At 39.4% G+C, this 27725-nt stretch overlaps 2 protein-coding genes across 6 annotated transcripts in view; one reads left to right on the plus strand and one right to left on the minus strand.

The window, feature by feature from the left end:
* INVS (inversin) overlaps positions 1-8378 on the plus strand; it is a 151821-nt gene extending 143443 nt beyond the window's left edge. For 3 of the 4 annotated variants that reach the window (XM_036854591.1, XM_036854588.1, XM_036854590.1), the window contains 3 exons: positions 3175-3404; positions 4173-4244; positions 7200-8378. In XM_036854591.1, the coding sequence (XP_036710486.1) occupies positions 3175-3404; positions 4173-4244; positions 7200-7348 (451 nt within the window). In that variant the 3' untranslated portion in view covers positions 7349-8378. The remainder of the gene's footprint in view (positions 1-3174; positions 3405-4172; positions 4245-7199) is intronic. The other variant, XM_036854589.1, reaches the window with a different exon arrangement.
* Positions 8379-8514: 136 nt separating this feature from the next.
* The window catches only part of TEX10 (testis expressed 10), a 60951-nt gene continuing 41740 nt past the window's right edge, over positions 8515-27725 (minus strand). Inside the window, exons 13-16 of one of the 2 annotated variants that reach the window (XM_036854594.1) lie at positions 17276-17356; positions 15461-15642; positions 10386-10596; positions 8515-9107 (exon numbers count right to left, since the gene is read on the minus strand). In XM_036854594.1, the coding sequence (XP_036710489.1) occupies positions 8994-9107; positions 10386-10596; positions 15461-15642; positions 17276-17356 (588 nt within the window). In that variant the 3' untranslated portion in view covers positions 8515-8993. The remainder of the gene's footprint in view (positions 9108-10385; positions 10597-15460; positions 15643-17275; positions 17357-27725) is intronic. The other variant, XM_036854593.1, reaches the window with a different exon arrangement.

Genomic DNA, 27725 nt, shown 5'->3' on the forward strand with positions numbered 1-27725 from the left:
TGCATAAATATTTACAATTGTTATATCTTCCGGATGGATTGACCCTTTATCATTATGTAATGACCTTCTTTGTTTCTTTATAACATTTTTAAAGTATGTTTTGTCTGATATAATTATAGTTACCCCTGCTTTCTTTGTTTTGGGGAGTGTTTTTTGGCTACCATTTGCTTGAAATATCCTCATTTCTTCACTGTGTGTGTGGGTGTTTAAAGCTAAAATGAGTCTCTTGTTGATAATGTATCATTGGATCTTGTTTTTTTTTTTTAATCCATTCAGCCATTCTGTCTTGATTGGAGGAATTAATCCATTTATGTTTAAAGTAATTATTGGTAGGTAAGGACTTACTATTGCAATTTGTTAATTGTCTTCTGGCTGTTTTGTTGATCCCTTGTTCCTCATTTCTTATCCTGCTATCTTTTCTGTGTGTTTTGATGCCTTTGGTATCAGTCTGCTTTGACTTCTTTATCATGTTCTTTGGTGTAATTAGTACAGGTTTTTCCCTTGTGGTTACCATGAAGCTTACATAAAGTATCTTAAAATATCATAAAATATCTTAAAATAACACCCTATTTTAAACTGTTAACTTACCTTCAATAGCACTGCTAAATATTATACTTCTCCCTCTTCACATTTTAGGTTATTTATGTTAGTTTACATAAATATTTCTTATATTGCACATCCAATAAAGCTTACTGTAGTTATGGTTATTTTTACTACTTTTTACTTTTAAACTAGAGTTGTATGTTAATTATGCACCACCATTACCATATTACAGAATCTAACTTTGACTATATGTTTACCATTACCTGTGAGTTTTACATTGCCTTAAGATGATTAATGTCCTTTTACTTTACTCCCTTTAGCATTTTTTGTAAGGCAGGTGTGGTGGTGACGAACTCCCTCAACTCTTGTTTGGGAAAGTATTTATCTCTCCTTAATTTCTGAAAGATAACTTTGTCAGGTATAGTATTCTTGGTTGATAGTCATTTTCTTTCAATGTTTTGAACCTGTCATCCCATTCTTCCCTGAAAAGTTCCTGACAAGAAGTCTGTTTATAGTCTTATGGAAGTTCACGTGTATGTAACTTCTCTTTTTTCTTACTGTTTGCAAAATTATTTTTGTCTCTGACTTTTGATAATTATAATGTGTCTCAGTATAGCCCTACTCTGGTTCAACCTATTTGAGGTCCTTTGCGCCTCATGGGTTTGGATGTCTATTTCTCTTCTCAGGTTTGGGAAGTTTGCAGCCATTATTGCTTTAAATATACTTTCTGTCCCTTTCTCTTCTCCTTCTGGAATTCCCATAATGCAGATACTATTTCTTTTAATTGTGTCCCCTAAGTCCCATAGGCTTTTTTCACTTTTTCTTTTTGCCTTCTCTGACTGGATAATTTCAAATGTCCTGTCTTCTAGGTCACTGATTCTTTCTTCTGCAGGGTTAAGTGTGCCTTTGAAGCTATTGATTTCTTCAGTTCAGTCATTGTATTTTTCAGTTCTAGGATTTGGCTTTTTTTTTTTTTTTGATAGTTTCTATTTCTTAGAACTTTTTCTCATTTTGTTCATGCATTGTTTGCCTAATTTTGTTTAGTGTACTATAAGATCACACAGACAACTAAACTTGTTTAAGAGAATTCTGAATTCTGTCTGACAATTCACAGATCTCCATTTCTGTAAGGTCAGTTTTCAAAGCTTTTTAAAGTTTCCTTTGGTGTCATGTTTACCTGTTGTGTTTTTTCGTTTTTTTGTATCCTTGATTCCTTATGTTGGCATCTGTGCATTTGAATAAGCAGGCTCCTCTTCCAGGTTTGCTTTGGCAGAGAGCAAACTGAACTCTTCAACAGTCAGCTCAGTTTGGGTTTCTGGATGTGTCTGCTGGTAACGTATTTGGGCAGGTGGGGCTTGCTGTCTCTTTTGGGGCAGGGCCACTGCCCAAGCTCTGAGGTTGTGGAGCAGGGGGTGGGAGGAGGAGGGTGCTGCCACTGCTGACTGCAAACAGTTGGACAGGACTGTTGGTTTGGTTCCCTGCTCAAGTGAGGCTACAGGATGGGCTCCGCAGTTGCCAGGGCTCTCTGATCAGGCTTACTTAGACAGCCGGGACTGGGCACTACACTCAGCAGGAGGCAGGGGTATGATTTAGTTTCCTTGCTCTGGTGGGACAGTAGGACAGGCCCAGGGCCTGCATAGCTCATTGTTCAGGGACCCAAATTGGGTAAAAGACTGTGCACTGAATTCCCTAGCCAGACACAGCCACCAGCTCTATTCTGGGGTGGGGGCGGGGAGCCACGGGCTGTGCTCTCTTCAAGTGCTACTGTAAGAAAGGCTGATGGATGGGCTACAAGGCTTCTCGTGTGCTCTGGTGAGCTTCCCTGGTTGGACAGGCTGAAGGCTGTATTCAGCAATGGCTGGAGCTATGAATTACTTTCCCTGCCCAGAAAGAGTGGGGGAAACTGGTTCCAAAGGTGGCGAGCCTCTTTGTTTGTGGTCTTGATTCAAACTGGCCTGCTCCCCAAGTTCCCTGGCTGAACAGTGCTATTGGCTTTGTTCTGTGGATGATCGGCTCTGCCTACTGTACACCCTTCTTGAGCACTGCTGGGCTACGCAGCTTCCAGGTGGTCTGGCCAACCTTCCTGGTCAGGTAGGGGCCAGGAGCTACACTCAGCCATGGGCTGGGCTATGACTCAGCTCCCCTGACACAGCTTCCACAATGTAGCCCAGCCTCCCATCCTCCTTCCCTTACCAAATACATAATGCTTCACACACATCTCACTTTAACATTCCTACACAAATGCATCTACCTCTGCTCGTGCCACCTCTGCTACTTAAAATGCCCTTCCCTGCCTAGCAAGCTCCTACTCATCCCTTAAAACCCAGCACAAATATCAGCCATCTAGCTCTTTCCTCTCACATAGTACTTCTCATACCACATTTGTTTACACATTGGCCCGTCCCACTTTGAGGGCAAGGACCCATCTGATTCCTAGTTCAGGAAGTACTGATGGACAAAGACAGAATTCAATATTCAACATACTGCCACTGAAATTAGGAATGGGAGCTTGACTGAATCTCCCAAGAGTTCAGCAACTACTATTCCTATAGCTTGTAGGAACTTTAAGGAACATTGGTTTTCTCAGTATTGTGATCTTATTAAGTCTCTCCCCTCCTCTCACCCCACCAGCTACCAGCTCAGGAAGCACCTGTCCCACCTTCTGCACATAAAGCAGGTTGGAACCAGAGATATGGACAGATGGAACCGAGAGTGCATGGCTTTGATCCTCCAGGTTTGGAGGAAGGAACTGGAACTGAAACCCCCAAAGACCATGGCAGTAAGCAGGACCACCAAGAGTCCACCCAAGGGCAGCTCAGGCACCAAGCCCACCAGACACTCAGTGCTCAAGCAGATCTACGGTAACTGTCCTTCTGGGTACTTTGTAGTTTACAACAAGCACCCCCAGAGTGTGTCACATCAGAATTTGAAAACAGGATTTAATTACATTGGGCAAACCTCCATTCAGGTAGGAACTTTATTAAACTTCCAGGCACCAACAGAATTCTCATCACATTTAGTGCCTCCCTTCCAGCAATTCCGGGTCAGAATTGGTTTCATGAGGTATCCTGGTATCTCAACCGAGAGAGACTTAAAGCCAAGAGATTGTCTGCTGGGCTTCATGAGTGAAAGCCTCAGCACAGCAACCGCTCTAGGCTGCTGCCTGTTTTCCCTTAAATTCTCCATTTAGAGGACTCCAGGCCCAGGCAGACCCTGCCTACCTCACACTGACCTTCACTATGCTTAGATAGTACAGAGTTGCCTATCTGTGGGAATATCCCAGGTCCAAGCCCTACAGTACATACTTGTTTAGCAGATGAACTGCTGCATACTGAAACACTTACAGCTCTGCAAAGTGCCCATCCAAATAAACTCAGAGAACAGGACTGGCTAGCTCCCCAGTGGAAAAAAAGTTAAGTCAGGGCACCCTTACAAACAGATCTGTGGCCCTGGCAGCAAAATCTGCAGACTTGACCCGGGCGGGCCTATGTAGTTTTTCCACACCATACCTAATCTATCTTGGCAGACACCTGCAAACTCAAGCCTTCACCTCAATAAAGAATTCAGAACTTGGTCAGGCCACAGCTGTCACTGGTCAGAAACAGATGATCATTGTTGGTTGATTTCAGGTTCTCAAGAAGGAAAAGTACATCAGCCCACGAGATCTTCAAAAGCCCATTCTGTGCTGGGTCTCAACTCAGGTAAGGCAGCCACTGCATGGGCAAAGCAGACTGGGGAGACCATGTGGGGAAACAGTTCCCTTTTTTGTTTCATCCCCAAAGGTGGAAGACATTAGAACAGACTGCCAGGGGTTCCAATAGTCATTTGATTTCAGGATTACATGTGTTCTTCATCCCCCTTTCACGGAATTACCACTGTAATAAACATCTCTTCTCCAGAAGAGGCAAGTTATTTTTGCAACCAAAAGCTTATTAACATTACCTCCAGCAGAAACAATAAACGGCACCTATTATTGATCACTTTTACATACTTGTTCACATACAGGAGGGGGAAACACAAATACTGTCATTCTTCAAAGTAATACCTTGGGAGTTCTTGCTCCATTTTGGTTTCACATTAAGATCCTCCATCTCCTTCCCAAAGATGGGAAGAAGTCCCTTGACCATAGATTCTGACTTTTGCCTTTTAGGGCCCCCTAAGGAGGCATTTAATATTTAATAGCACGTCCAGCTCAGGCTTAACTGTGCACACTTCCACTCATACAGGAGCAGCTCAGGGAACTTTCTTTTTAGCCACAAGACAAGACTGTTTTACTCAGGGCCCCTTCATTCATGCCAGAATTAAATTTGGGTGATAAGTTCAGTGCTGTCAGCAGTTAATGCCAGGTCCAGGGTTTCTCACGGGTGGCTATGGCAACACACTCCCCCCAGTCCCTGAGCCACGGCCATCCTGCAGGAACAGAGCACAGCTGGGAAGGTGAACAATGACTGTCAGCGTGAACTTTAACATTCATTTATTTTTGATGGGGGGAAAACCAAGAGGTGGGGGGACAGTAATTACTGCCAAAGCTTTAATAAGAGTTGGGCAACTCATGTAATATAGACAGGCTGATCAGGGGCAATTAGAGACTTTCAAAGGAATCAGGCCCATGGTTCTATGTTTAAAACAAAACAAAACAAACCTCTAGTTATACTTGAGTGAATTAAAGAATAGTTTCAAAAACACACTGTCAGATAAAACTACTTAAGAAGTAGCATTTAGATAATCAGATATTAAAATGAGATAATCAGAGCATTTTTTGTCTCAAAAGTCCAGGACTATCAAATCTTTAAAAATGAAGGTGTTTAGTGGCATAAAGGTTTTTAGTTAAAGGACTCACAGTTAAAGGACAGAATAAATAAAAGAAATAATGGTTTCTTAGGACGTCATATAAACTATCAGCTTGTTTGTCCTACACTGGCTTGAAAACAGATGAGGACCAAAGAGAATCTTTTCCTAAACCTAAGCTTGGGGGACAAAGGTTTTATGAGGCCCACCTATCCACATTAACCATTAACATGTGAATAAGGCTGATGGTCACCAGAGCTCCTAGCTAGTTAGCTACAGCCTGTGTTTTATACAGAACACAGTCTATAAATTTCCATGAAATGGGCATGACTTGGACATACAATATAAGTTTCTGCAATGTAGAATCACAGATGGCAAATGGAACCAAGAAGGACAAACCATTCATTTTAGTCCTTACCTTGAATAGAAATTTTTGCTTTGAGAATTCCATGAGGTTAAGGATCTTTCGATTTTGCTCACTGTTCTACTTAGCTTTAGTACATTGTTTGGCACATTGTAGGTACTCAAATATTTGAGTGAGGATTGTGGCTCCTAACCTTGAATTTGGGGAGACTTTAGTAGTGCCTTTACCTCTTAAAACAAGGAGCAGAAAGTGAGCTGATTAGAGCAAAGTAACAAACTCCTTGGACTGTTTCTCTACCTGCATCCAGGAGGCAAACAATCACATTCTCCTCAGTCTTCTACACCCACCTGCAAACCACCCACACCCACAGAGAATAGCAGCACAGTAATGATCAGAGAGCATACATATATCAATGTCCTAAATCTGTGGGCCCATCTTGTTAAAAATAAAAGAATTTCCTCTAAAAAAAATTTCCATTCCAACGAATGGAATAACCATGGCTTAAGTGATTACTAAAAACGGTACCCCCTTGTATGAATGCAGAATATTCCTGCCCACCTACAGAGGGGTATGCAGATGACAACTCAAGACTTGATACAACAAAGGCAGCCACAAACACACCAGAGTTCCAAAACAGTTCACTTTAACTTTATTGAAGTAACAGTAATAAAACCAGATGAGAGAAAGACATATTTTTGTAACTTTTTGAAAACTACTCACCTTTCATGTTTGCTTCTTTGCTCCAGTTAGGAGCAACATCCAGCAGTACGGCCTCAGCAAGTTCTCTTAACTGGTCGGGGGCTCAGTATCCTCATTTGTTAAATGAGAGGGTTGACTGCACCACTAAAGTTTTCCAACTGTAGCATCCTGTAACTCTGTGATTTCAAAGTCATAAAAAGGCCTAAAAAAATCCACTTCAAGCTTGACATGCCTATTATTCTATCACCTGAATAGTTTTCAAAGGAACCTATTTTCTAGAATGGACTATAGCCAAGTATGTGGCACAGGGAAAGTTACATGATAGATATATATGTTTGTGTTATGTTACAGAGATGCACAGAGAAAGCAGTGTCATACCAGTTATTCCAGGCAGACTGAAGACCTAAGTTCCAGTCCTACCTCCTCAAGCAGCTGCCCCCTCATAGTCAAGGTTACTCCTTAAAGAGATGTCAGGTATCTTTGAGAGGATGGAAGATGGAGGGCTGACATCCTCCTGTCTCTACAATAAACTAGCCATCACCTTATTCAGCCCCATGGATAATCCAAACCTAAACCCTTCTTCCTCCCCACCGATCAACTCTGCCCTTCAGCATGAAAATTAATAATCTGAATATCGGGACTTCCCTGGCGGTCCAGTGGTTAAGACTCCACACTCCCAATGCAGGGGGCGCAGGTTCGATCCCTGGTCGGGGAACTAAATCCTGTATGCCGCACAGCGCAGCCAAAAATAATAATAGTAGTAGCAATAATAATAATCTGAATATCTGGTATTTGTTTTTAACAGTGAGCAACTTGCAGTGTATACACCTCCTTGAGAACAGTGGAAGATCAAAGAATTTTTCTTATAACCTGCAATCAGCTAACCCATCAAGAAACAAAACAAAGCTTCGACTGCCTATGGAGGAAGACTGTGCCCGGAGGGGGCGGTTCTAATAGCTAGTGCATAATTCTCTGATTAGCTTTTACACTTTGGGAAAACTTTAATATCCATGCCTGAAGGCTTATTAGCCTGAAAATGTAACAACTGAAAGAAATGTGTTTTCTTTCTGCTCTTACACGGCACTGTTTTGTAAATTCTTAGCCAGTGCTGAAAGGACCAGGGTAGACTATACCTGTGCAAAGCTGCCCGTGTGCCTACACGTCCGTCAGGACGGCTGGAAAAGAGTGTTTCTAATAACAGTTAAGTCTAAGTAAAACTAAGGATGTGAGCACTAAAGACACTGCTGGGTTGGGATTTCTCCTCAATGGGTGCAAGCCTGGTTTGTTGGCTCCAGTGAAGAACCTAAATGAGATGGGGAAGAGCCTGTCCCACAGCAGCTGCCTTCAGTTCACTACTTTTCTGGAATCTAATGCAATGGACTTCATTACAGACACCACATCCTGTTATTCCAACATCATCAGTTTTAATTTTTAGACCAGAGTCGTGACCCAGTGTTTTGCTCTTAGACATTTTAAGACTGTAATAGGTATACTGTTGATTGCTTACATTTTACAGTTCCCGTGTCAGCCTCTGAAGGCCACAGGCTGCTGCCACGTCCTCTCTGTGAATGGCGTTCCTTCTGCTGAGCACCAGCAGTATCACAGCACCAAGGCCTCAGTCGGGAAGGTCTACAGACCAGACATTCATGCACGGGGTGCCAATTCAGGCCTTAACCTTCCACTTGTATTTTCTGCTTGACCTGCAGAGGTGAGCAACCTTGTCAAAATGCTGTTCCTTAGGCATGGGAAACTGTGCTAACTATGCATTCTAGCTCTCTACGAACACATGGTTTAAATAAAATCCAGTGATTGTGGGCTTTTTCACATTTTTTAAGGGCAAAGCTACTAGGAATGTAGACAGGCAGAAACAATGGCATATTAGGCTCACAAATATTTCTAGAACTGCTTGCATTTTAAGATTACTGCCACCCCTGTCCTGAAAGTAAGAGATTGGAAGCAATAAAGTGTTATTTAATTACCTAGATTTTTTACAGTTGGCTAACTAAATTACTTCATTTTTATGAAAATTATAACATAAATTAAGAACTCTTATAATGGATCACTAGTAGAAAACCATTTTGTAAGAGTTACCCAGCTCAGACCAAGGACCATTTAGGTATAGGAAAATCCACAACAAATGGGAGCACTGTTTTGAAATCTTGCTAGAGATCCTCGGGAAACAACACAACTCCAGAGTGAGAAGCAACCACTCCCAAACAAAACCAAACCAAAAACTAGTTTAGTTTGTTGCTGTCTGAATGAACTGGGGCTGAGAACAAAAAGAATGAAGTTTGCCTAGATGGGACCACAAAGACACAGCTTATTTCTTACTATACAATAGAAGGTACCATATTATCGCTCTGTATTTCACATATACTTAGCTATGAAATACATAATACCTGTAACCACATATCACATGCTAGTCCAGGAAGCCAGCCTGTGCATCAATGGCAACTCCCAAGCATTATTTTCCTATTTCAGTGCAAAGGAAGGTTCATAAACAACTTCTTTAAAAGTTCAGCTTTAATGACTGACAAACATTTATTACATCAGTCTCTTCAAAATTAGATGTGAATAAACAATTTCAAACAGTGCCTTTTCAATACACTGTACTCAACATGCTGGGTCCCTGGGGATGCCCAGTGATGTACACATTGAAGCAATAATGTAAGTCTGTGAGCCACTGCTCCTGAACACCTCCACTCTTCAATGTCTGCAGAGAAAAACAAGAGTAACATGAGAGTTGTAACAAAACTGCTTCCTGATGGTTTTTTCCCACACCCAAACAAGATCTCAAAGAGTCCTTGCGATAGTATCCTCATCTATAAATTATCACATGAAACCTCACTGAAAAAAGGAACCTATTAATCAGGTATTATTACCACAGGTAGTTAAAATTCCTAGTTTCATCCTCAAGTATTAAGTGCTACCAGTTTCTTGTTGGGTCTCTTCCCTCCCACATTTGCTAGGGACTAATGAAATTTCACCATTAACCACCCCTACACCCTGTACTTCTGCCCCTTTGCATTCTAGAATCTCATAACATTAACTGAGAATAATGATTCAACAGGTCTCAATTTGTCATTCTTATAGAAATTGGCTGATTCTCCAACCTTGGAATAATCCAAGTTCTTAACTTTTCTTCCCTTCTACTATTTCTGAATTCTGCATCCTCTTCCATTACTGAGACAATTCAGAATACATCTTGTGTTATATGTAGGTATAAGCTCTATTACTCTGAAGTATTATTACATATACCAATTAATAACCCCCTCCAATCAAACGCCTATACAAAATACCTCACTTTGACTCTCCCAAACCAAAAACACCAAAGGAATCCTTAATAAACAGAACTGCCCGCCCCAGGTGAACACAGAGAACCAACCATTAGACAAAGCTGAAGCCTGCAACTTCCAACTTCTTCCACCTCCTCCAGTGAACTAAGTGACTAGAAATAGGCCTTAGTTTATTCCTGCTAAATTTCCTTAATGACAGCTAACATTGTTGGGTGCTTAGTAACTATCAGTTACAGTATAAACCTTACTTGGATGATCTCTTTTAATGGTCAACAAAACCCAACAATGTTGCTATTATTCCGATTTCTACAGCTAGGAAAACAAGCTCAGATAGGTTAAAAAAAAAAAAACAAAAAACCACACAACTTCCCAAATTATCACAGTTAAGCAATAGAATCTGTATCACAAAACAGGTAGGAGTGACTCTGATGCTTGTACTTTTTCCAACTAAGCTGCCTGCCACCTTAATTCAGTTTGAGTATTTTAAGGTTTTTAGTACTGATTCTGCAATCAAAGTCACCCCCCTGGTTAAGTGACAGTCAGTTACTAGACGGCAGGGGAAGCCCTAAGAAATCACCACACTGGGCTTAATTCCAGGAGTCCGTCAATGCACAGAAACCCTGGCCTCCCAAGAGCACCTCCATGCCCATGAATCTAGTACGAACAGTACAAAGCCCTTGTTCCTTGCTTCTTACTGTGATATTCTTGATGATCTGCTGCACCAAGATGGCATTGGTCAACATGTGAGTCCTGAGGGGTGCGTGCTGCAGCAGCAGGCGAAGCAGCTGGCCCACAACAGGCAGCTCCTCAGGTCCAGCTCTGCTCACCCGCAGGCTCTGCAGCATCAACCTGAGCACTCGAGGCAGGAGTGCCAGGATGGAGACACAGACGCCCCACAGCTTGTCCCTACAAAACAGAAATGAGTCAGTGAACCAACGCATACAGGAAAAGTGCCCTTTCCACACTTCCCAAGACTGAAGATGTCCTTTTAAGAAACACGGTGTTTTCTGATAAAACCCCAGAAACCAAAACTAATAAGAACTGGGTTTCATCAGAGCTAAAAAAGCAAATGCAGTGAAGAATCAGCTGCTTTCCCCTATTTTACGGGTTTCAGGAAGCCTAGCAACCAGCATTTCCCTGGGCTTAACAAGACATTCTTGAAGCCCTAGTGATCATATTTACACAGAATTCACCACAGAATGATCTATACATGCGTACTATTCTCTACCAGTGGACATTATTCAACTGTCTATTACACAACACCAAATGTCAAAAGAGTAAGAATGTCCCAATGGCAAAAAGGGAAGAAAAGAACTTCATGAAACTCTAAGCCTCTGACCTGGATTATGAGTCTCTTCAACGTGTTAGAACAGGGCAGGTTTCCAGAGAAAGATGTGCTCACAAGGAACCAAAGGGATTTGAGAAAATAACCAGTAAGGGAACTATCACAGGCCAGAGATGGTAAATAAATCCAAATTTCAGTGAGCATCATTCTTTTGGTATCTTTATAGAACAGGAACAAAAATGTTTTATGACAGAGGTAAGTGGCCTAACCACATTCTAGAAGTGTGTCAATTAAATGGAGCAATATCCTTTTGGAGGAAAAGTTCACTGGCTGCTAAAGGCTCTGACCTTAGCCTGTTACAATTTCTCTACCAAGAGTGCATAATCCTCCCAGTCCCAAATCTTTCTAAGAAAGCCTACCTCCAGACCTTTCACCATCTGACCCCCCTCCCAACTCCACATACAGCAATTGCATCAAAGGTAGATACCGAATCCATTAAGCCAAACAGATCCTCTTATCTGAAGAGACTATTCAGCCTGTGGACTCATGCACAGCCAGGTTAGGACAGCCACGTGCAAGAAGAAAAGAGAAAGCCAGACTGTAGACATAGCTAATGATGAGGCAAAGGCACAAAGATTAAAGACTACAAAATTTAGAAGAAAAAGAAAAGACTAGAGAAAGCTGCTTTGGTTCCTGCTGGGTTTCAAATTCCTACCTCCACAATTCCTACCCCGTGTGTTTTTTTTTTAATAAGTTGCTACTGTACTGATCCAATATATTCACTCTCTACTTGAACTTCAGTGGATTTCAAATAACTGTGGATCAAAACTGTTAAAAGAGCTTATGGATTCTACATTATACCAAATACAAGTATACTGAATGGATGAGTAAAGTTTAGAATTCTACCTTCGCACACCACAATTAAAGAAAACTGTCAGGCCAAAAAGAAGAGAGACCTGGGTACCACGAACGATGTAAGCAATACCATTTGAAGAGCCATTCTTAGGGTTTTCTAAGAGTTGTCATGCACAGAAATAATTGTACCAACTCTATATAAATTGTTATGAAGTTGAGATTTTAGGTCAACATAAAGCAATGGTTCTAAACCACTCTAAAGGAACTGATGAAAGTCCAATATTTCACATACAATTTTCAGGAGTTCCACTAACTCTGCAAACTTCTGATGTATTCTGGTCAGATAATACCAACCAACCCCCCACGCCCCAAACACAGGGAAATACAGATAATGTACTTTAAAAAACAAAACAAAAATACAGCCAAGCTCAAAAGCCAGAATGGGTGATATCTCTAGGTGCCAGAAACTATGACACAACTCATGAAGATACACAGGAGCACAGAACTGGATATGGGATTTTGGGGCTGGGTATTCAACAGCCAACAATGTTGGAAGCTGAGGCTTCAGCCCCAGGTACGGAAAGCAGGGAGCTAGAACTGGGCTCCCTGCATAGAGCTGGACAGCCAGGAAAATGCAAATGTGAAACTGCCCCATAGGGAGGTCTCCACAAACTCTCACAAAAGATTCATTCAGAGAAAGTTATACAACCCAAAACATGAGCTTGTTTGTTCAACCCCACTAGAGACAACCTCCAAAGCCCCACCTGCTCCCCAAAATAAGAGAGAATTCCCACACCAGAGAGAAACAGAGCAAACACAACTGACAAGACCTTTAACACCAATAAAGTGAGAATGACAAAGAGCCAAGTAAAAACTCAAAATAGATGAAAGAGAAAACAATAGCTGATACAGTAAAAACTCAATAGAAGGATTAAACAAAAGAATTAGCAAAGTGGAAGATGTTAAGAGAGGACAGAATGAGAAACTCCCTATGTTTAAAAGGAGTTTTTAGGAGAGAATAGAAACAGTGGGGAAGATAACAGAAATAAAAACATAGCTGAAGAAAAAACATTAAGTCTTCAGATTAAAGGAGTACACTAAGTCTCAAGCAGGATAAATAACAACAAACCTACACTAGGATACACCCTGATTTGCAATGCAACAAAAAGAAAACAGTGAAACCATAGAAAAGAATAGATTACTAACCTAGGGCCAGGACAGGAATAAAGATGCAGACCTACTAGAGAATGGACTTGAGGACACGGGGAGGGGGAAGGGTAAGCTGGGACGAAGTGAGAGAGTGGCATGGACATATATACACTACCAAATGTAAAGTAGATAGCTAGTGGGAAGCAGCCACATAGCACAGGGAGATCAGCTCGGTGCTTTGTGTCCACCTAGAGGGGTGGGATAGGGCAGGTGAGAGGGAGATGCAAGAGGGAGGAGATATGGGGATATATGTATACGTATAGCTGATTCACTTTGTTATACAGCAGAAGCTAACACAACACTGTAAAGCAATTATACTCCAATAAAGATGTTAAAAAAAAAAAAGAATAAATTACTACCTACAAACCAAAAGGGCTCAGTGGAACAGCAGATCTTTCATTACTAACAATGAATCCAGAAGACAACAGAATAGTTTCTTCAAAGTACAGTGGCCACAGTTTGAATACCTCAAATTGGTCAAGCCCAATTTTTTGGTCAGCACTTGTGAAATCAAAAGCTCCCAGTAGTTTGACTGGCACTCTCATTATTTGTAATCTCACAAACACCTTCTCTAGGAGGGTAGGAGCAGCCTAAAAGGGAAACTTAAGTACCTAAGACTCTGGCTGCCAACACTTCTTTGTGACTAATGTCATCCTGAGAGATGCATATCAAACTCAATACACGGTAAAAAACACTTTTAAAAACAGAATTTTACACAGGCAAAATGTATTAAATACAGTGAATTTTGTTCAGTCCAACCATATAAAATCAAAGCAGGATGTTTTTCTATAGGAAACTAAAAAAGATCTTTGAAACTTATCAGTATATCACAAAGGGGCTACATTTCACGTGACAGGAAATAACAAACAGTAATATACATAGTTCATAAATGGGGATGCTCATTATAAAATTTTTAGAACCCTGAGAAGTTCCTTGCTATTTACAAAGCCTTTTCTTGAACTATCAGGCCCAAAAGTTTGATGATGGTAAGTACCATCAAATCTATGCTTGTTTATGTGTAAATTTTACAGGATATTAACAGTGAAATGTACAAAGTTTTAAATACACACACTTAACGGAAAAAATCCAAATGTCTGTTGACAGTAAAATGGATAAGTTATAGTACATTCATATAACAGAATCCTACAGAGCAGGGGTACGACCACAGCCAATCCAGCTCACAGCCTGTATTTGTAAACAGAATTTTATTGGAACACAGCTACACCCATTCATTCATGTATCATCTAATGCTGCTTTCACATGACCAGGGCAGTGCTGAGTAGTTCTGACAAGAGACTTTATGGTTTGAAAACCCTAAAATATTCACTGACTCCTTACAGAAAGAAGTTTGCTGACTCCTGGTATAGAGAAACAAAAATGAATGAAATACATCTTCGAATCAACGTGAGTAACTCTCACAAATGATGATGAAAATCAAGTCACAAAAAATACATATAGTATGATTCCTTTTATATCAAATTCTTAAAATATGCAAAACAAAAATGAAATTGCTCACAAATACATATAAAATTTTTAAATAAAAAGGTAAGGAAGTGACTAACACAGAAGTGATCTCTGGGGATACAGAAGTGATCTCTGGGGATGCAGAAGAGAAATGTAACTGTGGAGGGTACATGGAGAAAGTGTGCTGACGATGTTCTATTTCTGAACCAGGAGGTTGGTTAAACAGGTGTTCAGTTTATACTCTTTAAACTCTTTAAATGTTTTATACAATCATATGTATATTTCGGTGACATTTAAAAGCTCAAAAAAGAAAGGCAAATGTCAAAATGTGATAGAATGATTTTTATTTTCTTATATTTGCTCATCTGTTAGATTTTTTAAAAACCTTCTGCAATGAATTGTTAACAGCATACCAATGAGAACATAAGCATGAGAAAACTCTTTGAAAATTAAAGTGAAATCTTCTATACTATCCTAGAAGCTTTAGTCTAAAAATTACAGAGGAGCAAAAGTACTAATTAAAAACACTAGCATCTTAGAACAATTTCCTTAAACCCAAGAATTTAAAAATCCATGCTGGCTAGTTCTAATGAAGCCCAAAACAAAATACAAAGGCTTGTACTAATAATAAGCCCATCCTTCTAAAAGTAGAATTTTTTTTCTTGCCAGATCTATAGCAAAGTTAATAAGGAAAGCTCTCAGGAAACTTCATAATGCCATCTAACTTTTCAAATTTGTAGCTTACAGGAAAAAAAAAAAAAAAACTAAGACTGCTCACCACATCACAAAGGGGATTCATAAAAGAACAAAGAAAAAGCTAGCTAGGTTTATACAAACTCTAGAAGAGAATTAGATTTTGGAAATATCAGCTTGACTGACTGACCGACTGCCTGATTGATTGAGGGGAGGTGAACAAGTAGGAAAAAAATTAAAGTTTAAGAATACAAAAACTATTACCTCTTTCTTAGATGTTCTGCTTCTCCTTTCTCTAAAGTGAGCAGAAAATAAAGAAGACTGTAGCAACAAGAAGCCAGAAATGGCAGCAGCGTCTCACTAAGTACACACGTATGATCCAGGAGCTTACAGATAACACCCAAAACACAGCCCACCGTGCTGTCAGGAATTACAGTCAACCCAACCTAGGCAGAGAAAAATGAGATTAATGACCTCTTCACAACAGCCCCTCTCCCCAGAATAAAACCAAACACCATTATCTGGAGAGTTAACCTTCCATCACTACTGGTGGAAACTTGTATATACATAATACATGCCATGCCACCAACCACACCTTAAGATCCTGTTTTCCTTTGAGAATTTAGTTGCTACGTTAAATGACTTTGAAAATACACAAACTCAGGAAATACTATTAACCCAATCCACTGCCTCCCCTTCATGACAAAGTCTCCTAAAATTTTCTAGATGTTACAATTTCTACTGATGGACAGAAATACTATTATTTAAAAGGATTATTTCATGCATCCAAAGAAGATCTTGATACCAGCAATCACATTTACATGATCTTCAGATTATCCAGACTGGAAAACTCCAATATCTGGCACCACCCCCACCCCAGGTAATTAAATGTACAAACTACAGTTCCTTTTAAAATTATCCTTCCCCTGCCCTTTGATTTAGCCAGTCATTCAGACATAACTAAGGAAAATACCTATACTGGAGTAAGATAATACTATACTTACACTTGACTGCTTCACTGTCCCAAAACCCAGATAAGGGACATCATAGTGTGCTAACCACCTGGACTCTGCCGTATAAAGTGTCATTCAGCTGGACTCTAACTTGTAACTGCATGCATACATGGTCTAAATCTCCTGCAAACTACTGCTGAGTCATCATAAACTCTGCAGGTTCTGATGTCTTAACCTTTACCCAGGCTGTCTGTAAAAAGTGGCCAGATCAACACTGGAATGTTGATCTTTTACTAGAATAGTGAATGTAGTCAAAGGGCATAAATTTCTGGAGTGGAAGTAAAAAAAAAAAAAAGAAAAAGAAAAAAGATGGGTATCTTTGGAGACACAGTGTATAAGGATTAGAAGTTTGATAGCAGGGAGAAAAGAGAGTACTGAGGATTCAAAGCAGTAGTCTTCCAACTCGAGGTAAGTAAAGAAAAGGCACTGTAGATATGCCTATAAAATTATCCAAACAAGTGAGAGTCCCTGGAAGATAAAGTTTTGGAGTCCCCCCTTGCACTGTAACACATCATTATACTAAAAAGCCAAAGGGCAAAGTGTAAATGTTGGAGGAAGTTAAAAGCAAAACCCAGGCATACCTAATGAGAATTTAACGCCAATGGGAACTAGAGACACCCACTGGCCAAAAGACAAGTCAGTTTCATGGCTGAGCTCACTGCTTCCAGTGACCGGGCCTTGAGCCTGTGAGGTGACATCCCTACTTTACACCCCAAACCTTCTGGGTGGAAACTGAACCCCAGTCTGGATGCTGGATTCCCAACACAATGACAGCTGGCACATGTTAATTAAAGCATTTTAAGTCAGAAGGACCTGAGGTTTAAGAGGTCTTTCATTGCTCAGATGTAAAAAGTAAGGTCCTGGCAAAAGAGGAGATTTTCCCAAGGTCACAGAATTAATTAATAACAGCCAGGAAAAACACCAAGATTTCTCAGTTCTCACCACAGCATCATGAAATTATTAAGCTTAGACTTCTGGACACTCACTCTCTCCTTGGTTATGGCAAACTCAATCTTAACCAAATCTCTATGCTTGTGTAACAGAAAAGAATTTTAAGTATATTTACCAAATGCTTACTGATGGCACTTTGCAGGATGTCAAAGCTTTGGCTTCGGGCAGGGATAACCAATAAATTGTGACAAACTGTCTGTCAGAAAAGGAGAAAACCAATACCAAATCAGAACATTTTAGTCAGAAACAAGTTCAATAGTTTTTTTAAAAAATCTACTTGCTCTATATATTAAAAGGAAACTTAACAAAAAGTGACTTTAAAGATGCAAATGTCAATCAAGCCTCATATAAATGGTCCAGTTTTCCAAATAATTCATTTATTAAACATTTACTGAGCACTGAGCTAGGCCTATTAGGTGCTATGCATAGGAATGAAAGAAAGAGAAACTCTTCTGTCTCACAGCCCTCAAGGAGCTTACAATCTACCAAGGCAGAGACTACATTTCTATTAAGTAAGTGCTACAATAGGGAGATCTCAGTGATGGGAACAAAGGGCAGACAAAAGCCTTTCTCCCATTTGGTGGAAAAATATAACACTGAAAAAAACTTATAATTCAGAAAATACCAATACCATGTTCAAATTAATTATAATGCTGCCTCTTATTCCCTAAAGGTAAAAGGAAAATAATCTATAGGAAAAGAAGAAAAATATGAATGAGGTGGGAATCAAATCTCTAGTATTTTTCATTTTCTAAGTTCTCAAGAAAACAAGAAGAGGGAAGGACAGCATCAAGTCCTTCAAAGAATCACAACACAACTCCAGAAGCTGATGGAATGCAGTACCAAAAATCAAGTATGTAGAAAAATCCCACGGAAAGACAAAGATAAGACTGGTGGAAAGAATATCACTCTAGGAAGAGAATGAATAGTCAAGATAAATTCAAGAGGACTGTTAATCCTCAAAAAATCAACATCTCTATGCATTATGTCTCTATAAAACCTCTTGTAGAGCGACCACCCAGAGTTTTCACATGGCAATTGTCTTATCTTTTAAACCTATAGGTAACAACGGAAACAACTTTTTCCAATGCCATCTTTCTACTTCAAAATGAGTGTAATGAATATTTTCACTCATAAATGATAAATCATATTTGAAAGGCCCATTCAATAATAAATGATCACTCAATCCCTTCCCTTCTGCCTCCCCTCCCCTTCCTGAACGATTCAGTTCTAAAGACACTGCATGAGGCCAAGCTAGACATCACCACTAGAGTGGGTGGGAGAGCTTCAGTGGCCCAGAGCAGGCTACCCATTAACAAATGGAGGCACACTGTCCCCAAGAGTTGGAGTTCAAATGCGATAAGGAAGATACCTGCATGGGAAAAGGGTGGCGCCAAAAGAAGACTGATTACAGGCAAAGTAACTGATGAAGTAGGTAAATATATTAAGCAAAATGGAAGTCAGGTTTCTCACCATCAGAAAAGGCAGGTACAAGTGGAAAAGGAGACAGCTAGAATGAACCCAGTGGTGTTGCGTTCCTGATTTCTGTTCACTGATAGGGCATGGGAACAGCAACATCTAATAGCAATGACCACACTTAAGAGTCCAGAAGTTGGTTTCTAAAATCCATTCTCCACTTACAGGAAAACTGGGCTTCTTAAAGAAATACCTGATTGCAGGGCTGGGACAGGGAAAATACAACATGAATCTGAAACAATTTGTGGTACAAGAAAGTAAGGAAGCAATTGACCCTTGAACAATGTGGGGGGCAGTGGGTAGGGGTGCCGACACTCCATGCAATCGAAAATCTGCATATCACTTCATAGTCGGCCCTCCATATCTGAGGTTCCTCGTATCTGCAGATTCAACCAACCATGCATCATGTAGTACTGTAGTATTTACTACTGAAACAAATCTCCAAATAAGTGGGCACAGTTCAAACCTGTGTTGTTCAAGGGTCAACTGTACTCAGAGAAAAATGAGGACGTATCAAAAGAACAAAGAAGCCAGCTTTCAGGAGGTAACCATGGCAAACATGAGAGTATCAAAATTAATAAGGATAGTAAGGAATTTTAACCCACTGGAAAATACAGGAAACCATACTAACAAAAATAAATAAATGAATAAATTCGAAGACCAAAAAGGAATGGGATATTTACATTGTTTCAAAGTATCTCCTCATAAAATATTACTAATAACAAAGGGGAAGAAGTAAAGAGTGGAGAACATGGACAGACACCACTTACTCAAGGGATCAAAGTGAACATCTAATGGGACAAATCAAAACCACGCACCACCTGACAGGATGCAGTCAGAAAACCACAGCATCACTCATGTCATATTCCTGCCAAATTTATATAACCTGATCTGACCATGAGAAAATAAACTAAACCTGAATTGAGAGAAATTTTACAAAATAACCATCCTGTGTTCTTCAAAAGTGTCAGTGTCAACGAAAGACAAGGAAAGACTGAGGAACTATTCCAGATTTTGAAAGAGACTAAACAGACATTACAACTAAATGCAATGAATCATTTCAGATGGATCCTTTAAAGTACATTATTGGGACAACTGGCAAAACAGGAGTAAAGTCTAAGGATTAGATGACAGTAATATACCAATGTTAATTTCCTGATTCTGATGACTATATTTGTTTACATAATGGAATGGTCTTGTTTAAGACAAATACAGGCATACCCAAGATATTGTGAGTTCAGTTCCAGACCACTGCGATAACATAAATATAGCAATAAAGCAAACATCACAATAAAGCGAGTCACACAAATTTTTTTTGGTTTCCCAGTGCATACAAAAGATATGTTTATACTATACTGTAGTCCATTTCATGTACAAGAGCATTGTCTATAAAAACAATGTACAGGGCTTCCCTGGTGGCGCAGTGGTTGAGAGTCTGCCTGCCAATGCAGGGGACATGGGTTCGAGCCCTGGTCTGGGAAGATCCCACATGCCGCGGAGCAACTAGGCCCGTGAGCCACAATTGCTGAGCCTGCGCGTCTGGAGCCTGTGCTCCGCAACAAGAGAGGCCACGACAGTGAGAGGCCCGCGCACCGCGATGAAGAGTGGCCCCCGCTTGCCACAACTAGAGAAAGCCCTCGCACAGACACGAAGACCCAACACAGCCATAAAATAAAAATAATAACAATTAAAAATAAATAAATAAATAAATAAAAACAATGTACATATCTTAATTTTAAAATATTCCATTGCTAAAACATGCTAACCATCATCTAAGCCTTCAGTGAGTCATAATCTTTGTGACAGTGGAGGGTCCTGCCTTGATGGTGATGGCTGCTGACTGATCAGGGTGGTGACTACTGAAGGCTGAGGTGGCTGTGGCCATTTCTTTTAAAATAAGACAACAATAAGATTTGCCAGATAGACTGACTCTTCCTTCCAACAGCACTTTACCCAAAATGGAACTTCTTTCAAAATTGGAGTCAATCTTCTTGAACCCTGTCACTGCTTTATCAACTAAGTTTATGTAATATTCTAAATCCTTTGCTGTCACTTCAGCAATCTTCACATCTTCACCAGGAGTAGATTCCATGTCAAGAAACTACTTTCTCTGCTTATCCATTAGAAGCAACTCATCCATTAAAAGTTTTATCATGAGATATCTACAATAAAAGTCACATCTTCAGACTCCACTTCTAATTCTAGTTCTCTTGCTATTTCCACCACATCTGCAGTTATTTTCTCCACTGAAGTCTAGAATACCCCTCAAAATCATGAGGGTTGGGATCAACTTCTTCCAAACTCATCTTAATGCTGATATTTTGACCTCTTGCCATGAATCACGAATGATCTTAATGGCATCTAGAATGATGAATCCTTTCCAGAAAGTTTCCAATTTGCTTCGCTCAGATCCATCAGATGAATCACTATCTATGGCAGCTATAGCTTTACGAAATGTGTTTCTTATATAATACGAGTTGAAGGTCTAAATGACTCCTTGATCCATGCACTGCAGAACGGATGTGTGTGAGCAGGCATGAAAAAAACAATAATCTCATTGTACATCTCCATGAGAGTTCTAGGGTGACCAGGTGCATTGTCAATGAGTAGTAATATTTTGAAAGTAATCTTTTTTTCTGTGCAGAAGGTATCAACAGTGGGCTTAAAATAATCAGTAAACCATGTTGTAAACAGATGTGCTGTCATCCAGGCTTTGTTGTTTCATTTACAGAACACAAGCAGAGAAGATTCAGCATAATTCCTTTTTTTTTAACTGTTTTTTTTTCTGCTCACTTCTCTTTTTTAAAAAAATTTATTTATTTATATTTTATTTTTGGCTGCGTTGGGTCTTCGTTGCTGCACACAGGCTTTCTCTAATTGCAGCGAACAGGGGCTACTCTTCACTGCGGTGTGTGGGCTTATCATTGCGGTGGCTTCTCTTGTCGCAGAGCGCAGGCTCAGTAGTTGTGGCATATGGGCTTAGCTGCTCCGCGGCATGTGGGATCTTCCCAGATCAGGGCTCGAACCCATGTCCCCTGCATTGACAGGCGGATTCTTAACCACTGCACCACCAGGGAAGTCCATAATTCTTAAGGGCACTAGGATTTTCAGAACGGTAAATGAGTGTTGGCTTCAACTTAAAGTTACCAGCCACATTAGCCCCTAACAAGTCAGCCTGACCTTTGAAGCTTCGAAACCAGGCACTGACTTCTCCTCTCTAGCTATGAAAGTCCTAGATGGCAACTTCTTCCAATATAAAGCTGTTTTGTCTACACTGAAAACCTGCTGTTTAGTGTATCCACCTTCAATAATATCTTAGCTAGATCTTCTGGATAATTTGTTGCAAATTCTCCATCAGCTGCTTCATCTTGCACTTTTAATGTTATGCAGACAGCTCTTTTCCTTAAACCTCATGACCCAGCCTCTGCTACCTTCAAACTTTTCTTCTGCAGCTTCCTCACCTCTCTCAGCCTTCACAGAATCAAAGGGAGTTAAGGCTTTGCCCTAGATTTGGCTTAAGGGAATGTTGTAGGTGGTCTGATATTCTATCCAGACCACTCAAACTTTCTCCATGTCATCAATAAGGCTGTTTCACTTTCTTATCATTCCTGTGTTCACTGAAATAGCACTTTTAATTTCAAGAACTTTTCTTTTGCATTCACAACTTGGCTAACTGGCAGAAAGGTCTAGTTTTCAGCCTATCTTGGCTTTCAACATGCCTTCCTCACTAAGCTTATAATTATTTCTAGCTTTTGATTTAAAGTAAGAGTTGTGCAACTCTTCCTTTCACTCGAACACACCTATAGGCCATTGTAGGGTTATTAATTGGCCTAATGGCAGTATTGTTGTGCCTCAGGGAATAGGGAGAGAGATGAGGGAGGGCTGGTTGGTGGAGCAGTCAGAACACACACATTAAGTTGACCGTCTCATGTGGGCATGGTTCATAATGCCCCAAAACAATTACAATAGCAATGTCAAAGATCACTGATCACAGATCATCATAAGAAATATATTAACAATGAAAAAGTTTGAAATATTGCAAAAATTACCAAACTGTGACACAGAGACATGAAGAGTACAAATGCTGTTGGAAAAATGAAGACCAACAGACATCCTCGATGCAGGGTTGCCACAAATCTTCAGTTTGTAAAAAAGAGTATCTGCAAAGTGCTTTAAAACAAAGTATGCCTGTATGCTGAAGTATGAGGTACGGGCATTCTGTCAAATAGTCTAAGAAAATAGAAGTTCTTTGTCCTGTAGTTATAATTTTTCTCAAAGTTTGAAAATGTTTCAAAGTAAAAGTAAATAAAAATATAAACACATAGATGTATACACACACATAAACATACACAAATACAGGCAATCCTCACTTCTGCAATTACAGTGTTAACAAAAACTTGCATACTTCAGAACCCTGACCTCACATTGCACAATTCCAGAACAGGCATGCTAATTTGGTACAATGTGGAAATTAAGGGTTTTTTTAAAATAGAAAACTTCATTTTTCTTAAGAAGGTTTTGTACATTTAATTTCTACATTGAAGTATTTTCTACCTAATTTTATCAGGAAATATACAGAAATGTCATGCACCTAACACTTTTTATAAAATCTTTTTATTGCTATATTAAAATGTTAAAAAGAGCAAGTAAAAGAAAGAAATTATAATTATTAAAATACTAAAATTCAGATTTAGAGATTCTTTCACTTACCAATAAAATTACATCACGGAATATATTTACAGAATGAAAATTTCCATATACTCACACTACAAAACGGCTCAATTGTTCTAAGAAAGTGTCGTCAAATTTACCTTTGGCAGATTACATTTTACCTTTCCCCTGTTGGCCATGTCTCAACTATTATCAATGAATAATAAAAAACGATAAGAAAGAGATAGACAACCTGCCTCTATTCTGGGGCTCTTTCCTTACCCCAGTATTTCTTTACGTACGTGGTTGGTGGGGGGAACAAACTCACTTCAACCAAGCTGCCTCTAAAGACCACCCAAGGGTTCCCTAGTATTGGAAGCATGTTTGTGTTCAGAGTCCTTTTGTGCCCCACTTGCTTTTTCCCATTATCCCAACTGCTTAATTACCATGGCTTTGTAATAGATATTTGATAGTACAAGCCCTCAGGCTTTATTTTTATTCAACACTTTCTTGTTATTCTTGTTCCTCTGTATTTCAATATAAATTTTAGAATCACCTTTTCAATTTCCACAAAAACATTTGCTCTGATTTTGATCTGGATTACACTGAATCTATACTATAGATTAATTTAGAGAGAGCTATTATTTAGAGATTTTTTAAATAATTATATAGTTATTTAGCTATTTAATAAATATATAGTTATTTAGCTATTTAGAGAGAGTCTCCCAATCCATGATCATTATATATCCCTGCATGTATTTAAGTCATCTTTAATATCTCTCAGTAATGTTTTATGGTTTTCAATGTTTTCAGAGGTCCTCAGCAATTGTTTTGTGAAACTCTCCTTTAATCTATATTCACGTTATGTATGTGTGTGTCCCCATTACTAAGTTACAGCCTTTAAGAGTCTGCAATGAGGGGCTCCCCTGGTGGCACAGTGGTTAAGAATCCGCCTGCCAATGCAGGGGACACGAGTTCAATCCCTGGTCCGGGAAGATCCCATATGCCGCAGAGCAACTAAGCCCGTGTGCCATGACTACTTAGTCTACTCTCTAGAGCCACAACTACTGAAGCCCGAGTGCCTAGAGCCCGTGCTCCACAACAAGAGAAGCCACCGCAATGAGAAGCCCGTGCACCACAACAAAGAGTAGCCTCCGCTCGCTGCAACTAGAGAAAGCCCACACACAGCAACGAAGACCCAATGCAGCCAAAAATAAATAAATAAAATTAAAAGAAAAAAAGAGTCTGCAATGAGAGCTTATGTGTACACTGAAGACCCAACCCACTTCCAGGCCAGCAACTTAAACTAATCATTGTTTCCTTAGGACGATGAGTCACAGAGGTTACTGCCTTAGCTTTTAAGCCTCTCTGCTTTTGCAGCTTAAGAATCTGGGAAATGCTGGAGGGGATCAGGCCCCTCAGAGGCCTCTTGAGTCTCCTATTTTCTCAATTCAGCTCAGCAAGATGGTCAAAAGGTTGAATGGATTCTCTGTCCTCCAAGAGAGGCCATTTGACAAAGCCAAATTCTTATCCTCTTTGCCTGAGAGACAGCTCCAGTGTCCTCAGATACGTTGATGAATAAAAAGCTGTACACACACAAGGTGATGAAATTCCACATGGCCAAAGCAGCAGCAGAGTTGTGAGCAAAAGAATTCCCAAAGTTCAAACAGGGAAGAGAGATGTTTGAGTCCTAACCAGCCAGCATGGAGTGTCTTCATAGAACAACCAGGTCATTCAGATGATACTCAGAAAAAGAACCTATTAATAGTAGGGCTAAATTAGCACTAGGGCAGGAGTTAGCAAACTTTTTCTATAAAAGGCCAAAGAGTAAATATTTTAGGCTTTGCAGGTCACATACAGATTCTGCCACATATTCTTAGGGTATTTTCTGTTTTAACAACTGTCAAAAAAATGTAAACAGGGACTTCCCTGGTGGTCCAGTGGGTAAGACTCCACACTCCTAATGCAAGAGGCCTGGGTTCAATCCCTGGTCAGGGAACTAGATCCTGCATGCATGCCACAACTAAGCGTTCGCCTGCCACAACTCAGAAGTCCACATGCCGCAACTAAAAAAGATCCCGCATGCCACAACTAAGACCTGGCACAGCCTAAATAAATAAATATGTTTTTTAAAAAAAAGTAAACCCTGCTCTTAGCTCCAGGATGGCACAAAAATAGGGCCACCAAGATTTGGCCTACAGGCTGTAGTTTGCTGATCCTTGCCTTGGTAAAGGCTACTTGCTCTAATAAACCACCCCAACAAAATTTAAAAACAAGACCCTAAAGGATAAAGGTGATAACTCAAGTAACTTGATTGCCTGACAGAACAAAGCAAAACACTCTTTAAAAGACAACAAAATCCACCACATAAAATTTCCATTGCCCAATATACACTCAAAAACTACTAGACATGCTAAAAACATGAAAATGTGCCATATAACCAGGGGAAAAAGCAATCAAAAGAGATGACGGAATTAGCAGGCAAGAACTTTAAAACAACTACTATAAATATATTCAAGTAGTTAAAGAAAAATGAATGTAAGAGAAACAGAAGATGAACCAAAAAAGTTGAGATTAAAAAACCCATTATCAGACACAGACCTACTAGAGAATGGACTTGAGGATATGGGGAGGGGGAATGGTAAGCTTGGACAAAGTGAAAGAGTGGCATGGACATATATACACTACCAAATGTAAAATAGATAGCTAGTGGGAAGCAGCCGCATAGCACAGGGAGATCAGCTCGGTGCTTTGTGACCACCTAGAGGGGTGGGATAGGGAGGATGGGAGGGAGGGAGACACAAGAGGGAAGAGATATGGGGATATATGTATAGGTATAACTGATTCACTTTGTTATAAAGCAGAAACTAACACACCATTGTAAAGCAATTATACTCCAATAAAGATGTTAAAAAAAAAAAAACCCATTATCTAAAATTTAAAATTCATTGGGTGGTCTTTGTTCACAGATCACATGGTCATCTTTGTAGAAAATCTGAAACAATCAACAGAAAAAAATCCTGGAACTAATAAGTAATTATAGAAAGGTTGCAGGATACAACATTAATATATAAAAGTCAAACCGCTTCCCTAAATATCAGCAATGAAGAAACGGAATTTGAAATTAAAAACATAATACGATTTACATTAGCACCCCCAAAAATGAAATATTTAGGTATAAATCTAATAAAATACATATATGGTCTATATGAAGAAAACTAAAAAGCTCTGATGAACAAAATCAAAGAACTAAATAAATGGAGGATATTCCATGTTCATGGATAGGAAGACTCAATATTGTCAAGATGTCAGTTCTTCCCAACATGATCTATACATTCAACATAAATCCAACCAAAATCTTACCAAGTCATCTTGTGGAGATCCATGAACTGATTCTAAAGTTTATACAAAGAGGCAAAAGGCCCAGAATAGTCAATATATATTGAAGGTGAAGAACAATTTGTAGGACCGACACTAACCGATTTCAAAAATTACTATAAAGCTACAGTAATCAAAACAGTGTGCTACTGGCAAAAGGATAAATAAATAAATGGAACAGAAAGAGACCCACATAGTCAACTCATCTTTGACAATGGAGCAAAGACTGTCTTTTCAACAAATGGTGCTGTAATAACTGGACATCCATATGAAAAAAAAATGAATCTAGACACGGACCTTCAACCCTTCACAAAAATTAACTCAAAATGGATCCCAACAGACCTAAATGTAAAATGCAAAACTATAAAACTCTTAGAAGATAACATAGGAGGAAAAATGTAGATGACCCTGAGTATGATGACTTTTTAGATACAACACTAAAGGCACAATGCATGAATGAAATAACTGATAAGTTGGATGTCATTAAAATTTAAAACTTTTGTTTTGTGAAAGACAATGTCAGGAGTCTGAAAAGATAAGCCACAGATTAGGAGAAAATCCAAAATATTCAAAGAACTCTTAAAATCCAACAATAAGAAAATAACCTAATTTTAAAATCAGCCAAAGACCATAACAGACACCTCACCAAAGAAGACACATGGCAAATAAGCATATGAAAAAATACTCCAAATCATATGTTATCAGGGAAATGCAAATTAAAACAATTATGAGATACCACTACACACCTATTAGAATGACCAAAATCTGGAACACTGACAATACCAAATACTAGCAAGGATGTGGGGCAACAGAAACTCCCATTTACTGCTGGTGGAAATACAAAATGGTACAGCACTTTGGAAATCTGTTTGGTGGTTTTTTACAATATTAAATACACTCTTACCATATGATCCAGCAACTGCTCTCCTTAGTATTTAACCAAAGGAGTTGAAACCTTATGTCTACACAAAAACCTACACACAGATATTTATAGCAGCTTTATTCACAACTGCCAAAATTTCAAAGTAATCAAGATGTCCTTCAGTAGGTAAATGGATAAA

This window comes from Balaenoptera musculus, chromosome 6, assembly GCF_009873245.2.
Source record: "Balaenoptera musculus isolate JJ_BM4_2016_0621 chromosome 6, mBalMus1.pri.v3, whole genome shotgun sequence".
NCBI lineage: Eukaryota > Metazoa > Chordata > Mammalia > Artiodactyla > Balaenopteridae > Balaenoptera > Balaenoptera musculus.